Raw genomic sequence first — 21,300 nt, forward strand, 5'->3', positions numbered from 1 at the left:
CTACATTGACTACCTCTTCTCCCAGAAGGTACAACTGGGAATCGAATTCCCAACTCCAGGCTCCACACTCAATTGCTCCTTGTCCCTGAGCTATCTAGCCAGAATAGTAATGTGTACAGGAAATGAAATTATTTGTTAAAGTTTGTTATGGACTTTCTTTCTTTGTTGAATCTTATTGGAGAATAAATAGGAGAAGGAACTGGGCTGGAAAAAATAAAATCCAGTAAAGTGCCCAACTAATAACTGTGTGACAGGAATGCTGTAAAAATAACTGACAGGTAAATGCATTTTGTTTCAATGTTATGTTTTCTTTCTCATTGAGCATGGAAGTTAACTTTTAAAGGTTGTATTTATAATTTGATCTGTCTGCGTATGTCTATTCAAACTGCTACACCTTTGTAAACTCAGTATGTGAGTGGGTACAAAGCATGAATCGATTTCTTGGATCTTAAAAAAGAATAAAAGGCATTTTTCAAGGGATGTGGGCAACACCCAAGTAACACTGTTATTGTATACTATCTAAACAGTAAGGGGAACAGTTTTCAGGTTAAGGAATCTTCCTTAAAAATAAAATAATCAGTACAGTGACCTGTGCAAATGGATTTTGCTCAAATTTAAATAAGCAAGAAATAGAAAAACAAAACTAGATTATCAATGAGAAGATACCCCCCATCATTTGTTTTAAATATGCCACTGAGAAATTATGTATGCCAGTAGACATAATGTAGGAACATAGTTATCATAAATTACGCACCTGCTATTATGTGCCACACTCACTTAATTTTGCTTCTGTTACTCTTTTTGCCCTCTTGAAACCAACAAGTCTTGAATTAATCACTGTATCTCATTTTATCCAAACTAGAAAACTTAGGTTATCAACTTCATCAAAAGCACAGTGATTCATGTGTGTTCTAGAATCAAGGTGTTTCTGACTGCCCCTCAAGCCTTTTCAAAGCATGCTGGGTTTTACTGTTGGGCCTACTTAGAAAACTGAGCCATTTTTGAGAACCCATTTCTATCCTGTCTTCTTGTTACACATAGCATCTTCCTTTTTAAACTTTTACTACTGCAAAACTGGCACCCACAGTCTCCTGGCTCAAACATCTATACAGTGGTGCTTCGCTTGACAACGTTAATCTGTTCCAGCAAAATCGCTGTAGAGCGAAATCATCGTCAAGTGGGGAAAAAACCCAATGAAACGCATTGAAAACCGCTCAATGTGTTTGAATGGGCTAAATACCTAATCGTCCAGCGAAGATCCTCCTTAGGGTGGCCATTTTCCAGTGCCTGTCTTGCGAAAAATCCGTCTTAAAAACAGCGGGCAGCCATTTTGCACGGCGGGCGGCCATTTTGAGAGCCGTCGATCAGCTGTTTTTAAACCATCATTAAGCGAAAAATGGGTTCCCGAAGCAGGGAACCGATCATCGATAAGAGATTTTTTCCAATTAAAACATCGTTTTGCGATCGCTATAGCGATTGCAAAAACCTCATCGTCAAGTGGATTCATCATTTAATGAGGTAATCGTTAAGCGAGGCACCACTGTTAGTTAATTAGAGGCTTCCTGGTTTCATTGAGGCTCACATGGCAACAGAGAAGCATGAGGGAAGTGGTGGATTGTCATAGTTCTTGCAACCCAGTAAGTCCTAGGGATTTGATCTTCTGACCCTGCCTCCACATAGACCACTGGCTTCCTTGACATAATCTACCCCTGATGTTGCCTGGAAGGGCACAATGCTTTGTGTGAGATGCAAGGGCATATGGGAGAGGTAGCACTTTTGGAAATGCCAGTATAGAAACAAATGGGTAGCAAGACTATGAGCCTCGTGAGTCCCATGAAGTATTGGGAATCACAAGGGACCACCAGAACAGTTTCCTTCATCTTTAAACAAGTAGAATGGCGACTAGAGACAAAGAATGTAGGTAGGGACAGCTGCTTTTGGCCATGTATTTTTTTTTGGAGGAGGGCTGCATCTCCCAGAATTATGCTCAAGGGAATTCCTGATTAATTCTGGAGTTGCAATCCAAAAGAAATGAGAGTCTCATGCCTAGGCAAACTACTGTACATAGATATTCCTTGTACCAAACTCTCAAGCGTCTACATAACGTGAAATGTAGGAACTGCACTTAATACAGTTTAAACACAACACAAGAATTGCACAGTTATGCTGTACTAATATTTTTCAAGAGCAGTGTTGGATTGTCCTGGAGAAAAACGCTGAAGCTTTGTTATGCACTGACCAACCACCAACATTGACCATTCAAAACCTAATCATTGCTACATTCCTTTTTTAAAATTTTAGAATATAAAGTCAACATCAACATAGCACTAATTTGCAACTGTTAAGAGACACTGTCTATCCAGACTTACACACTATGGCAGACTTTTTGAAATCAGAAAGTTGTGTCTGTGTCTGTGTCTGTGTCTGTGTCTGTGTCTGTGTCTGTGTCTGTGTCTGTCTCTCTCTCTCTCTCTCTCTCTGTGTGTGTGTGTGTGTGTGTGTGTGTGTGTGTGTGTGTGTGTGTGTGTGTGTGTGTGTGTGTGTGTGTGTGTGTGTGTGTGTGTGTGTGAGAGAGAGAGAGAGAGAGAGAGAGAGAGAGAGAGAGAGAGAGAGGAGAACATTAATAGATATGTGAAACTCATTCAAATTCAGTTGTGAGAATATAATCTGATTTAGATTATCCAGTGTAGCAGAGCTATGGTGACAATTCCTACATAAAAGAACAATTTCCAAACCCTGTTCAATGGGATTTTGAGAGATAAGGGAGCTCAACTCAAAGAATCAAGATATGAAATGCCCCTGTAGGTCAGCGTAGAGACCATGTGGCCATCTAAAGCTGTGACTCCAGTTCTCATCAACCTGTCAGCCTCCCTAGTTGTAAAGTGCAATTAGATAATTCCCACCTCAATGCAGGTGAATCAAGAACCTTCTTCTCCAGCAAAACAGACAATGATGTGAAAATAACAATAACCTGCAGAAGTATTTTTTTTAAAAAAAAGACCCATATATTGGACAGCAAGACTATGACCCTTGTGAGTCCCATGAAGTATTGGGACTCACAAGTAGAGGTGATGGCACAGAATGTCATCACCTCTACCAATCAAGAAGAGCTGACCTGACTTGACAATGCTGCATCCCCAGGTGAACAGTGTTCTATATGCCATTTTCCATAAAGTAAAGAAGCTTGGGGTCCTTTGAATTGGATCCCAAGCCTCTTTATTTTAAAAATAGGCTTATCAAATGTTTCTTATTCTACCAAGTACAACAGTCAAGTCCTTCTAAGATTTACAATCTATTTGTCAGTCATAACTTGAAGAGACATTGTTCAAACATTTTTACATTTCATTTTTCTCTTGCTGCACATCTTAGCAACATTCATCATTTTTACATGTCCACTCCCACTTCCAAGTGCTATTTTCTTGTTTTCTTTTTCAAAAGATAGATAAATGCCAGGAGCCTACTTCTTATGAGCAATTTTATCCTACTTCACCATCGCTTATGCAGACCAAAGCAACATTTTTTGGTGTAGTATATGACTCAGCTGTGTGCTTCTAAGGCACTGTAAAGTGCATGAAATTATTTTTAAAATGTTATGAAAAATGTACTGGCAGCTTTCTTTTTAGTGTTTTAACAAAGCTACAGTTTCCATTTCTTTTATTCCAAAATAAACTGCTTCTTCAAGGGCAGCTTGATATCTCAGGAAAGGACTGAGATGGATGGATGCTTTTCAAACAAAAAGTATACAGCAAAAATTTAAATTGCATTTTCACTCCATGAAAACATCATTCAACACTAGCCATCTTCAACTAAAGTAATTTCAATGGAACATGTAAGTGGCTGCCTTACACCAAGTCAGATACTACTTCAGCAGATCTGGGGCTTATTTTAGTCCCCTGGGACCCACTGCTGTCACTGATCCTACAACTTTTTGCATATAAAGTGTGTGCTCTGCTATAGAGCTATGGTCTCTTTCTAATGGCAATTACTTGGTTTAGAGATTATGACAGTCACTGTGTAGACTATGAAAAGACACAGAACATTCAAAAACAAATAGGTATGCCACAACATTTTATCATCCTGACGGGTGAGCTATACTTACTATTGTTAGGTCAGAATGTGATGAAACAGAATAGTTTGCAATTGCCAAAAATGTCAGTTGAGGGTATATTTTGTCTCCCTGTTTGATCAACCTACATGCAGAATGCAGCATCTAAAAAGCTAAACTATAATCCTAATTTAGCAAGGGGAGGTAAGTCGTGGACCACACGATGCGGCTGGACTGCAGTTCCCATTAGCCTTAGCTAGGAGAGCCAGCAGTAAGTGATGATTATAGCTGTAGATTGACAACATCTAGAAGGCCGCACATAAGCTCACTAGGATAAGAAACAACAGTTGCATGGCATTTAATCAGTCATTTATTGAGGGTTTAGTTTTACCTATTTTAATATTTTACCTACCTTGGCTCACTTAACTAAGAGAAAGACAACCTACAAATGATATAAATCACGATTTAAATTAAAATTAAAATTTACTTTGTATATTATTATTTCAATTTTAAAAATCATTTTTTTAAATTTAAATTTTAAAATGATTTTGTATTTAATTCATGATTCAAATCAATTCAATTCTTTAAAAAAAATCATTGATTTTTATCCAGCCTGATATAAATAAATGTTTTTAGAGAGATGGCTTTTACTCCTAACAATTTAATGTCACAATTGAATTAAGTCATATTTCCTTACTGAAGAGGATTTTTCTTATATGGAAAGAAAAAAAGCAAATGTGGGAAAATAAGTGGGAACCCTGTAAGTCAGAGATAGCAACAATTGGCTCCTCCTACCCTGTTGAAATTACAGTGGTTCCCTGCTTAACGATTGCCCCGCATTACGACAAATCTGCTTTACAACTATCTTTTTGCGATTGCGATTGCGATCGCAAAACAATGGTCTAAATGGGGTGATTTCGCTTAGCGATGATCGGTTCCCTGCTTCAGGAACCGATTTTTGCTTTACGACAATCAAAAACAGCTGATCATTGGGTTTTCAAAATGGCCACCGGGTGCTTAAAATTGCTCCCCGCTGTGTCTAGGGAAAGATTCCTCGCTATACAGGTAGCAAAAATGGCCACCATATGGAGGATCTTCGCTGGACAGTGAGTTTTTACCCCATTGGAACGCATTGGATGGGTTTCAATGCGTTTCAATTGGGATTTTAATTTCGTTTTACAATGTTTTCACTTAACGGCGATTTTCCTGGAACGGATTATCATCGTTAAGCAAGGCACCACTGCATATGAATGAGATGGAGCAACTACATGATAAATACCTCATCTTCAAACACTGTAGCCAAACAGATGTTCACTGTTCTGCATCCCTACCTTCAACTGATGGGGGGGAAGAGAGACTGAAGACTACCATCTTGTAGTAATCCTTCCTAACGTAGCAAATGCTAAGAGATCACTGGAACTACACATGGAGGGCCATATATTGCCCACTCATGCTTCAGGGGAGACCAGCTGAAGCACCCAATGAGCCAGCAGGAAAACCTCAAGGCTGCATTCAAATACTGTACAGTATATAGAAGTGCTTTCCATTAATGTCAGATGGACTGAGCATCAAGGTAAATATTAATAGGACTGCAAAACTTAACTGACCTGCAGGGCAATCCCAAGGAAGACAAGCCTCATCAGATAATCTGATCTATGACTATTTACTCACTCCCTGAAAGTGGGCAGAGCACCACACTGCTCAGCACCATAGCCTGTCTCTTTCAAAACTGACCAACATGACATAATTTTATAGAAGTCATTCCTCTAAGATTTTTGATAATATTAAATTGGAGCAGAGGTTTTTTTTGTTCTGTTTTTTCAATAGCATTAATGCTCAACCAAACTAAAAGCATTTTTGTTATAACAGTCATTCAAACGTTCAGCTATAAGAAGCAAACTGCCTGGTACTACTCATAAACAGGTGTTGATTGTGCACTGAAGAAGGCAACACTGAGAACTCACAGAAGCAGCAGGTGGTTTTTGTATATTTTTATATGTAAAATGTAGCAGAATGCATCCATCTTGTCATAAACACAACTATCACATACCTCCTTAAACCGTGAGACACAAATTAAGCATAAACATGCAGTGAAATTGTCTATAGATTTTTTTAAATGCATTCTGTCTCACCCATCATTTAGGTATTCACTGTTTCCCTATTCCAAACTTCAGTTCTAAAAAGTAAAATCTCACTTCCTGCACCCTGAAATTCAAACTTAAAGCCAAGTACATTTAGAGTCTGGAAAATTCCCAGAAGTATAATCAAAACATAACTTGTCCAACAGCTGACCAATGGAGGCTTCCCTGACACAATGACTTCCAGACAACTATGCTGGCACAGGATGGTAGGAGTTGTAGTCCAACATCTCCAGAGGCCCTTAAGTGAAAGTTTTTCTAAGATAAGATAAGCTCTGTGCTTTATTCTACATTGCCACTTACAAAGCTGCAAATTTTACTCATGCTATTTGTATGTTTGTTACTACCAGAATAATGCAAAACTGCCCATGAACTATACAATATCTGGAGAACTTCAAAAATGGGTAGAAAAATGCAACCCAATATGATATTAAATAAGGTGTGAGCGATGTAAGAATTGCTTTCATCAGTTTCCATTTTTAAAAGTTTTATAAGGACCTTTAGAAGTTCAGTTTTCAGCTCATTAGTGTGGAAGTATTAAAGCTGTTCCCACAGGACAAAATGTGGGAAATTATCAATCAGCGTTTATTTGCATTAGCCCTATGCCATAGCAAAGTAAGTATAAAATCTACAAAGATACAGAATCAACGCATCTGGGTCAGAATAACAGATGAGTACATATGCATCAGACAGCTATACCTACCAAAATTGGTCAGATAAAACTATATAGGATTACTCCTTTAGAACCATAATTGACCTAATGTTAATTGCTACTACTATACATTAGGCTATCAGTACCCTTACTTATCTTGGTCTGCGAGAAGAAAGGATACATAAAATTCAGATAAACGTCCCGGCTTCTTGATTAACAAAGGGCAAATTAACTCTTTGCACACTTCTCTGTAGAAAGAACAGAACAATCAAACATGGGTAAGCATTTCAACATTGTCACTGCAAGGACACATGCGGTTTTGTAGTGGGGTTTCTTTAATACGACCCTCAAGTAGTGCTGAAGTTATAGCGTTAAGTCTTGCACGTGAAAAGGCCCATCTGTATTTGGGGTTTGTCAACATATACAAATATTGTGCCGTTATTTTTGGATGGCTTATCACAGAGTATTTATACCAGGGACACAATTTAGTAGTAACAGACAAATTATTTTGGTGTTCAATATCAAATCAACGCTGTTCTGATAGGCTTCTTGCTTTGCTGTACCCAATAGTTAATAGGAAATCAGGTGACAGCCCTATAGTATGTATTTTGGACTTTACATCTTTCGTCCATTTACTCTCATGAGGATCCTCCACAACAAAGGAGAGCAGACTGGAAGGAACAAGGTTCAGTCTTAACCAAAAGTTAAATATCCTGATCCAGGCCTGTGTGTATACTGAGGAAAGGCTGCTTTCCAGCCTCAAAGAGGCATTTGGCACACAGTTGGGTAGAGCAAATATTTATCTAAAAAACTTAGATTGAACAATCTCTATTGATGTTAAGCCTGTATTAGCCAAAATTGGGCTCCCATACAGCATTTGCACTAACAGCTTAGCTCTGTAGACTTCCAACATTGCTGGTATAAAATTATGGCCATTAGTGTAGGAAAACTGTCTCAGAATTTTTATAGTGCGTGAAGCTTTTTCTACAACATATTCTTATTGAGTTGTCCATGCTCCTGATGTCTGAAAAACTACACCTAGATATTTAAAGGCTCTAACCTGTTTGATTGGTTGTCCATCCAAGGACCATTTGCAGAGTCTAAAGCTTCTGGTGAATACCATTACTTTGGTCTTACTATAATTCACCTCTATGTGTTCCTTCTGGCAATAGTTTGAGAATGCCCTTAGTTGTCTTCTCAACTTTAGATTGGGATAGCAATACTGCATCGTCTGCCTATTGTAGGATTGAGATCGATTTAGTTGCTAATCTAGGGGTGTGGAATGCCAGAGATGACAAATGCTCAACAATATCATTCACAATAAGTTGAATAAAATTGGAACTAAGATAAAGCTTTGCTTGATTCCTTTTGTAAATAGCACAGAATCTGTAAGATGCCCACTGCTGGAACAGTGTACTCTTAGCCTGGTATTATTATAGAGACATTTAATTAGAAAGAGAAGTCTTTTATCTATAGTTGTGGAAGATAGTTTTTCCTACAACCATGCACAAGGTATAGAGTCAAATGCAGCCTTGAGGTCAATAGATGCTGCATATAGCATGCCCTTTTTCTTCTTAACATATTTATCGATCAGGTAGGCTAGAACAAAACAATTATCTAGAGTGGATCGCCCTTGACTAAATCCTGCTTGCTCTACTGCCATGATGTTTTCATCCTGGATCCAATCAATTAACTTATTACAGAGATGTCTGGTGTAGAGCTTGCTTATTACACTTAATAAGCTGATTGGCCGGTAATTGGTAGGATCATTTTAGCTCCTTTTTTTATATATGGGTACTATTATAGACAGAAACAAAAGGCTAAAGGATATGACATTGGAAGATGAGACCCTCAGGTCCGAAGGCATCCAACATGCTACTGAGGAAAAGCGGAGGAAAAAGACAAGTAGCTCCAGAGCTAATGAAGTGGTTGGGCCAAAGCCGAAAGGACGCTCAGCTGTGGACATGCCTGGAAGTGAAAGAAAAGTCCAATGCTGCAAAGAAAAATACTGCATAGGAATCTGGAATGTAAGATCTATGAACCCTGGTAAGCTGGATGTGGTCAAACAGGAGATGGCAAGAATAAACATTGACATCCTGGGCGTCAGTAAACTAAAATGAACAGGAATGGGCGAATTCAATTCATACGATTATCATATCTACTATTGTGAGCAAGAATCCCGTAGAAGAAATGGAGTAGCCCTCATAGTCAACAAAAGAGTGGGAAAAGCTGTAAGGTAAAAGTTCCCCTTGACATTTAGTCCAGTCGTGTCCGACTCTAGGGCACGGTGTTCATTCCCATTTCCATGCCATAGAGCTAGCGTTTGTCCATAGACAGTTTCCGTGGTCACGTGGCCAGCACGACTAGACATGGAACGCCATTACCTTCCCACCGAGGTGGTACCTATTTATCTACTTGCATTTACATGCTTTCGAACTGCTAGGTTGGCAGGAGCTGGGACAAGCGAAGGGGGACAGTTGAGTGGTCAAATTAATAGAGCCATATTCCTTTTTGTACCCGTTCAAATTATCATTGAGGTCCAAGGACCAGTCTAAGCGGGAGCTGGTGGGGTATGACTCTCTGTTTTCCTTCACCATTACATTCTTCCTCTCAGAGAAGAATTGAGCGATTTTTGTTTGTCTCCGCTGTTTTAAAGGGGAACTGGCAGTTGTCGGAAACAGACCAAGGGATTTATATCCCTTTCTGGTTAAAACCATTCTCACTGCCTATATAGGGCTTCTCCTCTCCTCTCCCCACTCTCACTTTTCCCTTCCAAACTTGAGTAATAATACAGCACAGAATGTTTCAGGCAAACCTGGATATTCCTTGATAGTCTCCCAGCAGTTCTCTCTCCTCTTCTTTCTTTGGCCTGGAAGCCCAGGTGGACTCAGTGGCCAGGAGTGCCTTCTTTAAGCTACAGAAATTATAACAGATACGGCCCTACCTGGATGAGCAGAGTCTCATGACAGTTAAACATGCACTGGTAACATCTTGCATAGATTACTGCAATGCGCTCTACATGGGGCTGCCTTTGAAGACGGTCCGGTGACTGCAACTGGTCCAGAATCGAGTTGTAGGGCTGGTGAATGGTGAGGCCACTAGGGAACACATCAAACTGATTCTGTTCAAATTACATTGGTTACCAGTCACTGCCAGGCCCAATTCAAAGTGTTTGTTTTGACATACAAGGCCTTAAACGGCTTGGGCCCTGGATACCTGAAGGATCGCCTCCTTCCATATGAACCTACCCAACAGTTAAGATCTAGCCAGGGGGCCCTTTTGAAAGTGCCATCCCTCAAGGAGGTAAGAGGGATGGCTTGTAGACGAAGGGCCTTTTTGGCAGCTGCCCCCAGACTATGGAATGCCATCCCGAGGGAAATTCATCTGGCGCCGACGTTGATGACTTTTCGGCGCCAGGTCAAAACCTTCCTATTCCAGAAGGTTTTTAATTGAAATAATATCAACTGTATTTTAATTGCATTTTAAGTGTTTTTATCTTTTTATTGAAATCAAGTTGTTGTAAGCCACCCAGAGACCTTTGGGTAGTGTGGGCAGCATATAAATTAAATAAATAAATCAATCCTCCAGCTGTTATGCAATTATATTAGCATGCTTCTCCATGAGATGGGGGCAAGGCAAACTTTTCAATGCTTTACAGCTCAAGGCATGCCACAGCATAAGACAGTAGTGCTCTCATTTAAGAATCTTTCCAATGAAGGAACAAAAGGGCAATTAATTCTCAACTGGTGACCCTCCATATATTCTTAAAGGGCCAAGAATATCTTACAGCCCCCTTCAGTCCTAGCCATAACAGCAAATGCTCAAGTACTAGAACTGCAGTCCAAAAAGGTCTAGAGGGCATAACATAACACACACACACAAAGCTTCACACATCTGGGGATCATTTTCAAATATAACGTGCTTCATTTTACAGTGGTTTACCAACTGGCATCCACCATTTTCATGGAAATGATATGTAAACTGTTATTTCCACATCCTTACCCACCCAACTTGGCCCTTAGTTAGAGACAACAAACTTGAAACCACATCTATTAGGATTTGCATAAGTCTTACATACTATTCCTATATGTGTAGTAAATAGTATAGTACAGCACATTTAATTCACGATTCTGCCAAGAAATACAAGACAAGCTACACTGGAAGCCAAGAAGCACAATGTTTATAACAGAGGGCTTTGAGATAATGGGGCAACCAGTTGGCTATCCTGCATTTTTCACAGGTATGAGAAATTTAGCCATTTGGAGGGGTTGTGAGTTTTATAGCTTGGTACTTTAAAAAAAAGAGGGGGCAGCTCAGAATACTTTAGTTGAAAATATATGTCCTTTGCAACATATTCTGGTTTGTGAATCTCAAATTCTAGAAAAAAGAAATTATGTAGATCCTAAAACCCACTCTTCTAAGTCAACCCTTGTTGCATATTTACTTATTAACTAAAGATGCTTCTTTTAAAAAAGCAAAGCCATTCACAATTGAAAAACATAGATTAGAACCAGATCTAAAATCAATGTATCACAAAAACTAAGCTAATCCACATAAATTGCAGCAGAAAATTGCTGTTATTCAAAAGTCAACACTTGTATTTTTTTTTACAAGACACCAAATTATGTGGCTGTTACGTAAAAATAAATACAAGTATTGACTTCTTAACTAGTGGGAGTTCAGTGAGGTTTATGCCGTTTGACTCAACATTCTGGCCTAAATTACGTAACCAGAATTCATGAATAACAGCACATCTAACCTCAGTGAAGATCTGTCAGTTCCCAAGCAAAACTAACTTTCTAATGTTATGTGACATAAAGTCTAATTACTAATGACCGTAACAGGCGTTTTAAGGTATATGTGAAATATCTAAGGAATGGTTTCACCAGTGTCCCTCATAGTGAGTTCCATGGCTGAGAAAAGATCTGCATCCATGTCTCGTGTCCTAGCTTATCACTTTATGCACTATACCACACTGGCCTCCTAATGTTTTAACCAAAATATGTTTTCCTGAAGTATTAATCAACTGGTTTTAGCCCTGTCTTCTGGGGCAACAAATAACCAATCTCATGTACATTCTACTACCAGACTCCTGAGACATTTAAAGACAGCTATCATGTTTCTCCCTTTAATCATCTCCTTTACCTAAAGATATCAAGTTCAAACATTCTGAGGGCTCACACAAGCTCTCCTGCTGCTTGGGGCAAGGTGTCGTGTGCTAGCGCCACCACTAGCACCCAGATGATGCTGGAGCATTTGGGTGCTGCCCTCCATCCACCAGAGCCTCTTTGAAAAACATGACTGACAGACCTGCATCTTCTTCACTGCTCTCTTCTTGCTATGCCTGTTTGACTGCATCTGTCTTCCTCTATGACACTTAGAAATCGACACAGTATTGAAGATGTCACCTTACTCATCTAAGACAACAAATGTATCTAACTAATATGTGCACTACACTGTTGCATCACTAAGAGCCAGTACTGCCCAGAATTCCTGCCACCTTTGAAGTGGCCCTATTAATTCCTTGTTTTGCACATAACAATTGCAAACTTGCAAATCCTGTTCAAAACCTCAACCAGAAAGGTTGAATATTGTTAAGACTTTCTACATATAGACATAAATGTAGATATTACAGTTTCTCAAACCAAAATCTTTTCTACTGTATTAAGAAGCAGTTCTTTGTGCTGCTGTTTTCACAAGGCTTTTGAGAACATTCAAAGAACACTGTGCAGTCAAACACAATGAAAGTCAAATGCACAAATCAATTCTTAAACAGTCTGCATTTAGATCTGCTAATTTAGATATTACTGTACTTGGCGGCCCAAACTGAGGTAACTAGCGTTCACAAAGTAACAAGGTAATCAGGATGCAAAATGGGGCATCTGTTCAAAGTTTAATCTTTCTGTCCCACAAGAAGTTCCACAAGGATAGCTGCAAACACGTAACCCACAGCTTCATTCACAGGGCTGTGGATTAGGACCAGGCCAATGTGTATTAAACCACAGAGATTTGCTTACCCTTCTTCCACTGTAACAGCCTCTTTTGTCCAGCTCATGTTACAAATATTCAAACTACACCATAAAAATTAAGAAACAGCCAGACATATAAAATGACAGAACATGCTATAAAACAAAGACGTAATGTATATGGAAGACATCAACCTTTCCCAGTGTGGTGCCCTCCACACGCCATGGAACATGACTCCTGTCATCCCCACACAGCACATTATGCCTTACTGATTGTGTATAATGGGAGTTGTAATGCAACATACCTGAATGATGCTAAACTGGCTTAATGAAATATCTGAGGACATTACTAGGCAGCTTTACGATATTTTGTTTTGTTCTTTCATATCTAATTCCATGTTTGCTCAAGTTAAAAGTGCACAGAAAGGCAATTCTAAAAGATACATTTGTTGTCAATAAGCAAAAAAATGAAAATACCATATGAAGCTTTGAATAGTTTGGAGAGCATGATCCATTTTACCAGCACTTTCTACTACTTTAACCTTGTTGACTTGACCAGCAACTAGACTGACCAGAGAACGACTCTTCTGGAATTCATACGTTTGCATAAAAAGTCTTTCTGTTCCATGACGTGGCTTGCACCTTCAGCTACTTAATGCTTGGCCTAAAACACATACCTCTGAAATCAGTGGTGCTTTCTATCTTTATATAACACAACATATGTTTCATTAATACGACCTAAACCAGAAACTCACTGTTGAAATAAAAAGGAAGCTTATTTGAACAGCCAGTATGTAAGCTGTTCTACATTTTCTCTTATCCTAATATATGATAAAACAGTCACCATTACTCAAAAATGAAGAGTGTCTCCTTCTCTCAAAAATCTGTCCTGCTGTATCAGTGTAGCCCCTAACATGACATGTTCTACCTAGTTCTATTTCAACACCAATCACTTTTTCTTCAACTACCTTGCAATTTAAGGCCAGGATTCTACTCCCTGGCATAAGAAGCTTATAGAAAAACTACAGAGGTGGCTGATCTCCTCTTCCCACGTAACCCTAGGTGTTGGCTTTGGAGGAGTGGGCTGGGGTACAGCAGAGTTTTGAGTAATGCAGAGGGATGGAAGCGAAGGGTTAGGGAGGGGAACATCCCATTGTGAGGAGGGAAAGCATCTCTGTTGGGAGGGGAGAATCTACTCTTTCACCCTTGCAGTGACAGAAGTTCCTCCAGGTTTCTTTCATCGAACCCAAGGTCCCAACGGGATCTTGGCCAGCATATACGCAACAGTATTACCAATCAAGACTGGATAGCTCTTCTTCACTATTGTTTAATATATCTTAAAGATAGTCCCAATGAGAACTTTTAAGTAGATTTAAGAGACACCTGTTCAAGGTGCCAACCACCCACATAAGGTCTCTTCCAGGGTATGCTACCTCATGGACTGGGGCAAATTTAGTAGGATTATATTACATAAACTATGTAAGTAGTTTTCTTAATGTTTTGAGGACAACAGCAGTGCTACAATGGAATCAATTGGCTAGAGGGGTGGTGGGCTAATTCTTGCTTGAGGTTTTCAAGCACAGGCTTGACAACATGTTTTTCAGGGATACTCTAGACTCAGGATTAACTGCACCAGGCAGTAGGCCAGGTTTGATTATCCTTACTCAGGCTGGTACCCTTTAATCCGTTGGAATACAAACTCCCATGAGTCTACAACCAGCATAACCATTGGCTAGCAAGGATGGGAGATGCAATCTCCTTGGAGGGCATCAGGTTGGGGAAGCCTGGACTAAGATGGCTTACACAGACTTGTCCAGCTCACAATTTCACCTCTTTTCCTTTCTTCTTTCCTCTCTGGTTGGTCCAGAGCAGATATTGAGCAAAATGGGCTTTAGCTATGAAATGCTTGTTAACTCCTGTTCGCATCCAAACAGGCTACAGAGCAGAGTGGAGGGCTCTGTGAGCGAAGAGGCAAGCAATATGAGACAATTTAAACGCAGCACATAACGAAAATACAATTGGAAGGAAGGGGGTACATGAGCTCAAGGATATACAAAAATAAATGAAGGTGTTAACTTTAAAAACCAGTCATGCAGTATGCTGACAGAGGCGTGGAAAAGCTTGGGCAAATACAGAAAACAATATCACTGACTCACCAATCCATTGTTTGGCTGAAGTGAAAAAGATACAAATATTATTCTAATAAATCAGAGAATGATCTTTACATAAAACAAGTTGAACCTGCAAACATATTAAAACTTCAGTCAACACAGATTATTGCCCATGTAGTGGTACATCTGGAGCAGAGCTTTGAAGATTTTGGTTTTTGTACTAAAACTTCAGTCTGTAGGCGTTATGACCTCTCTTTTTGTTAACATTCTGAAAAAAATATTTCTTGATTCAACTTTTCACTTTCACAAGGAAAGACCCGCCTACATTCCTAACACTAAATATTTAATAATCGCACACTAAGAAATAACCCACATCTCTGTATAGTTAATTGTACAGAAATGAATAAAATAGTGTAAACAAGGTCACCTACAAAATACAGTGGTGCCTCGCTAAACAATGATAATCCGTTCCACTGAAATTGCTGTTTAGCGAAATCATTGTCTAGCGAAAAGCAAATTGTCATCTAGTGAAAATTGGTTTGCGAAGCAGAGACCAAACATTGTCCAGTGAAATTCCCCCATAGGAATCACTGTTTTGCGAATCGCTATAGCAATCGCAAAAAGTCAATGTCTAACGAAAAAACTGTCATGCGGGTAACTGCCTAGCGATGCACCACTGTACAAGCCAGTTTGTATTTTAGAGGGCAGAATGTGCTTCCAAGAATACAGAGAAGCTCAGCTTTCACTCAAAGGTTTCTGACCTATGCAATAGAAAAGGAAAATATACAGTACTAGCAAGAAAAAGTTCTAAAGTGACATATGCCCTGTCCCTTCCAATACATACTGGGTTGAAAGCCACCATTGTCCACAAAGTTTTGTGGTTGTAACAGTGATTTTACTCTAACCCTGTATCTTTTTAGCAACAGGTTTGTTTAGGGAAATTACATTTTTGGATTACCCCTTCCAGGACTGTTCCAAACCCATACACCAGGTTTGAGTTAATGCCAGAAGTGCTATCAAGATGGAAATGGAACTTATTTGAGAGATGAAAATGCCATAAACTTCTGGTAACAGGAGACAAAGATTCCAAATTCTTCATAGTCATTGTATTTAAGACCATTTCACAGTATTCATAGCTGTTGTTAAGAAAGTTGGGATTGCCAGTTTTTTAATAAAAAAATCAATCAAAAGATTCAAGTGGCAAAATGTGACTTTTTATTTGTTCCTATGAACCAATAATAAGAACTCTGTGACCCTCCAGACGTTATGGACTGCAACCTCCATCAGCTCTAGCCAGCACAGAGTATGATGAGACTTACAACCTGTCAACAACATCCAAATGGACAGAGTTTCCAAGTCCCTACAATAAACTTCAGATTTGCTGCCATTAGACAGAACACACTACAATGTCACTCCAACATGCATAAAAATTTCTCACTGCAGTGCTGGTACCTCACACGGATCTCAGCAGTAACATAGGAGAATCTAGGAATGAAACGCTTGGAAACACTACATCTGTTTCTACATCTAGGTAAAGGTTCCCCTTGACAAGTTTTTGTCCAGTCGTGTTCGACTCTAGGGGGCGGTGCTCATCCCCGTTTCCAAGCCATAGAGACAGCGTTTTGTCCAAAGACAATCTTCTGTGGTCATATGGCCAGTGCAACTTAGACACAGAATGCTGTTACCTTCCCACTGAGGTGGTCCCTATTTATCTACTTGCATTTGCATGCTTTCGAACCGCTAGGTTGGCGGGAGCTGGGACAAGCGACGGGCGCTCACTCCGTCGCATGGATTCGATCTTACGACTGCTTGGTCTTCTGACCTTGCAACACAGGCTTCTGCGGTTTAGCCCACAGCGCCACCACGTCCCTTGATGTTTCTACATCTAGCAGGCAGCAATCTTTGATATAGTTATTTGAGCTTTACATACAACAACAACAGTGTGTTGTCTAGTTAATTCTGACTTTTTGGTATTTTCTAGGTGGCATTCAGAAGTGGCTTATCATGTGCTTCTTGGGATTTTTACAGCTTGCCCAAGGCTATACAGCCTGGCTTTTCTCTTAGGCACAGTGAGGAATTGAACTCCCAACCTCAGAATCCATAACTGTATAGAGTGTAAATTAAATATGTTCACTGGCTTCTCCCAACATAATTCAGATCAGGGTAAGGAAAACTGCTGGCTGAGGATTTGGGAAGTTATAGTAACAAAAAGAAAAAGAAACTTAGGAACTATAGGAATAAAAAAGGAGGTACAATGTTACAAAATATATATGTAACTGGTAGAATTATCTGCCAGAGGACCTGGGTGTAGGCGATCAGTGGGTTAAATGTCTATGTAAAGGGAAAACTCCATGGAGAATCCATCTATCAATCACTAGTAGCCACAATACTTAAATGGAACCTCCATGTTCAGAGAAAGTGCACTGAGTACTGTACTTGTACTTGTTTACTGAGAAGCAAACTCCACTATGTTTAGTGAGTCTTGCTTCTTAGTAACTAAATTTCAGATTGCAGTTTTGACCAGTACTGATGTTAAGGGAAGGATCACAATTTATGAAAGGTCTTTATGAAAGCTCATTATTAGTGTGACAACCCCGACATCCCGTTGTTAGGCAAATGATAAGAAGCTGCAGCCAGTCATGTCTTCTGATTACACATTAATCCAATCTACTTTCAAGCAAGATCATTCCATGATAGATTAAATAAAGGCATATCAGTATACTAAAGCCCACACAGAAGTTTCTACCACAACATTTTTAATTCCTGCAATTTTTCCAAGAATTAAAAATCCCTAAAAGATGGCAAACCAGCAGAGTGCTCAAAGCAGCCATGTTATCTTTTTCAAAGAATGGAAAGACACCTTGGACACTTCTAGTTCTAGGGCAGCAGAATAAGGAAGGAAGGTATTCTCTGGAATCGTACACACACACTGCCCCTGCTCCCTTATCATATGCTGCACTCATCCAAAGGGTCCACTGACCCTTGGGAGCAGATACACGTGCCTGCAAAGATCATAAAATCATAACTGATGTAGATGAAATTCCTCATATCCAGCCTACATCTGGCTCCCTGTAACTTGAGCCCATTTTCAATGTCCTTTCAGGTATTTAAAAAGTGCTATCATATCCCCCTCAGTCTTCTTTTCTTAAGGCTAAACATGCACAGTTCTTTCAGTCTTTCCTTACAGGGCTTGGTTTCCCTCCTCTGAACTTATTCCAGTTTATCAGCATCCTTCTTAAAGTGCAGTGCCCAGAGCTGGACACAGTCCTCTAGATGAGGCCTAACCAGTGCTGAACAGATTAGAGGGCAAACATGAAATAGCCAAAAATTCTTCATTATTCCACTGATAGAAGTTTCCAGTGGATTAAAGAAACTTTGCTCAAAACAGGGACACAATGGAAGGGAGAAGAGATTGAGGGATTTCTGTACGTTTCTATCTCCATATGTCTGCTTATCAGAATTAACTCCTTTTAGTTTAATGGGACACTTTTTCAGAGAAATATTGTGAAAGAAGACTACAAAATCTATGGCTACTGGATATTGATGAACAATTAATTCCATCATTGCTCAGGAGCCAATGGAAAGTAGAATCCAATAATATCTAAAGGAACATAGGTTCCCCTACATTGGCATCCTCCAATGAATGCTGCCTCACTTAACGACAATAATCCGTTCCAGGAAAATCGCCATTAAGCGAAAACATCATAATGCAAAAAAAAAAAAACTAATTGAAACGCATTTAAACCCTTTCAATGCATTCCAATGGAGTCAAAACTCACCATCCAGCGAAGATCCTCCATAGGGCAGCCATTTTCGCTGCCTATCTTGCGAGGAATCTGTCCCAGAAAACAGCGGGGAGCCATTTTGTTTACCTGGCGGCCATTTTAAAACCACCAATCAGCTGTTTAAAAAACGTCATTTTTGAGAAGAATTGGTTCCCAAAGCAGGGAACCAATCATCGCAAAGCGAAAAAAAAAACATCTAGACCATCGTTTTGCGATCGCAATTGCGACTGCAAAATGATCGTTGTAATGCGTTTTCGTCATAATGCAGTTTTGTCATAATGCGGGGCAATCGTAAAGCGAGGCACAACTGTATTATTTTTAACATTTGCTAACAAATTTGTCCAAACTGGTAATCTCTTAATACAAAGATGTTAAGATCCGATTAAGTGTCACCCTGAAGATCTGTCCCAGAAAACAACTCAGGATACAAACCCAGGGGGCTTTCCAGACTGGAGAGACCAAGGGTTGAATATGGGGCCTTTTGCATTCAAAGCATATGCTCTACCATGAGAGCTGAGGCCTTTGGAAACCTGAGATATTCTTGTGAACTACCCATAGTCTTTAACCACTTTATAATGAGAATTTGGCTGAAGGTTTGCTTCAGCACTGTTTAGCCGCCTTCTTTTTTTTAATCGACAACCGGCCTTTAGCCACTAACTATTTGAATTTGGAAAATGGTCAGAGCAAGTCAGGTGGTTGCCTCTGTTCAAACCAAAGTCCTTACATAAAGGTGACCTTTGTGTCAATTTCAACACTTTGAAGTGGAATAGACTGGAAAAGTCTATTTTAAAAAGAGACATTTGTTCTAACAAGAGAATGCAAAGTATTATGCTGTGTGATATACAACTGCCATAAATAAAACAACTATGTATCATGGCTTTGTTAGTTTCCTTTTTCAGGACTACGTAGATAGCTGCTATAAATGTGCATGATTTGACTTAATACTGTACCTCAAAAAGCCTGTTTCTGAGCCACGTACAGTATTCCAAAACAAACCAAAGAAACTGGAAGTAGACAGCAAGGGTTGGAAACCAGATACTGCTGGCCTCCAGCTCCCACTGTCTCTTACTACTGATCATGCTGGCTAGAGGGTAATATGAGCTGGTGTACAACAGCATCTGGAAGGCCACAGGCTCCCCATCCATTTTATAAAAGTTCTAAAACTGCAATCTTAGGCTCATCTTCACCTGACAGTAAATCACCCCAAACTGATGGCCATTCTGGAAAGAGCCAATGTGTACCTTGACAATGCAGCTAGATCTCATTTGTACTGTGAGGCCCAAACAAACCAGCAACAGAAAGTACAGTGTCTTTAAATGTGTTTAGAAGCAACTTCTTTCAGCGCAACAAGAACGGAACCTGGAAAAGGTCCTTTTCTGGGCTTACAAACTCCAGAATCAAGCAACCATCATGGCCAGTAACTATGCTGGCTGAAGCATTGTGGGAGCTGTAGTCCAAATAAAACCATACAGGTCAGAGCCACGGGTGCTTCTTCTAATGACTGCATAGAACCTCCTTGTTCAGAAGCACCTTATCCCACGTGCTCCAGGTGTTGGAGGAGGAGGAGGAGAAGCACAAGGGGCAGGGAAGCCTTTGCTTTCATGGTCTGCTGCTGGGTTTCTCGGAAGCATCTGGCAGGCCACTGTGGGAAATAAGAGCCTGGCCTAGATGGGTCTTTGATGTGATTCACTGGGGCTGCTCTGATCGTGGTTATGAAGGGGTCTACACAGGCACCAGCCTCTCCGTTTAACAATGAAGGAACTGTTACAAAAAAAACATTGCACTGCCTTGAACAGGGGAAGAGCACTGCATGCGAGAAAAGACGCCTCACTGTCCTTCAACTTCTTTTTCCTAGCACTGAAAGCAGCACGGCTTGTTCCCCTTCCCCCCTTTGGGGATGCTGCGGGAGAAGCCCCCCCCCAAAAAAAAACAGAAGCAACACGAAGAAACAAGCTCCCCCAAGGACAGGCCCGAGGTCAGAAGGAGCTTGCAGCCATTCAGACGGGGTGGGGGGGGCGCCCCCTCTTTCACTCTCGCGGCCAAAGCCGGCGAAGGGCCCGGGGAATCAGCCCGGCTCGCGCCAGGAGCGCGCCTCAGCTGGCCAGCCTACGCGCTCCACTTCTTTGCGGGCGCGCCGGGTTCTGGGACTTACCTTGGCAGCCATGCTTTACCTTGCGCAGCCGAGCGCCCACCCCCCACCCCGAGTCCGCCGCCTCCTCCGCCTCCGCCTCCGCCTCCGCCTCCCTTTCCTTAGAGAGGCGAACCCAAGCGGCGGCCTCCTCGCCGGCGCGCCAACCAGTCGCGAGCAAAAGCCGCCGGCGCCCGCTCATTGGCTGACACCAAACCCCCTCTTCCCGGGAGGCGGCGGGTGCGCCCGGGTGTCTCCTCCGGCCGGGCCTCGCGGGTGGCGCGAGCGCGGGGGTTTGGCCCCCCAGCAACCCATGGCGACCTCGCGCTATCTTTAGCAATATCGCGGGCGGGCGGGGGGATCGGAGCGTCTATGGGCGGGAGGGGGGCGATTTGTCAGTTCTAACAACACCCCCGCGAGCCTGAAATGTCTGAGTTTTGTTCATTGGGGGAGGCGAGGGGGAGTAGAGCAGGGT

At 40.8% G+C, this 21,300-nt stretch overlaps 1 protein-coding gene across 3 annotated transcripts in view; it reads right to left on the reverse strand.

Moving 5' to 3' along the window:
- SLC25A13 (solute carrier family 25 member 13) overlaps nt 1-20,923 on the reverse strand; it is a 139,403-nt gene extending 118,480 nt beyond the window's left edge. The window contains exons 1-2 of one of the 3 annotated variants that reach the window (XM_073003208.2): nt 20,850-20,905; nt 14,958-14,972 (exon numbers count right to left, since the gene is read on the reverse strand). In XM_073003208.2, coding sequence (XP_072859309.2) covers nt 14,958-14,972; nt 20,850-20,861 — 27 coding nt within the window. In that variant the 5' untranslated portion in view covers nt 20,862-20,905. Of the gene's footprint in view, nt 1-14,957; nt 14,973-20,849 lie in introns of all 3 variants that reach the window. The other 2 variants (XM_073003209.2, XM_078378710.1) reach the window with 2 other exon arrangements.
- Nucleotides 20,924-21,300: the final 377 nt, after the last annotated feature.

This window comes from Pogona vitticeps, chromosome 6 (genome assembly GCF_051106095.1).
Source record: "Pogona vitticeps strain Pit_001003342236 chromosome 6, PviZW2.1, whole genome shotgun sequence".
NCBI lineage: Eukaryota > Metazoa > Chordata > Lepidosauria > Squamata > Agamidae > Pogona > Pogona vitticeps.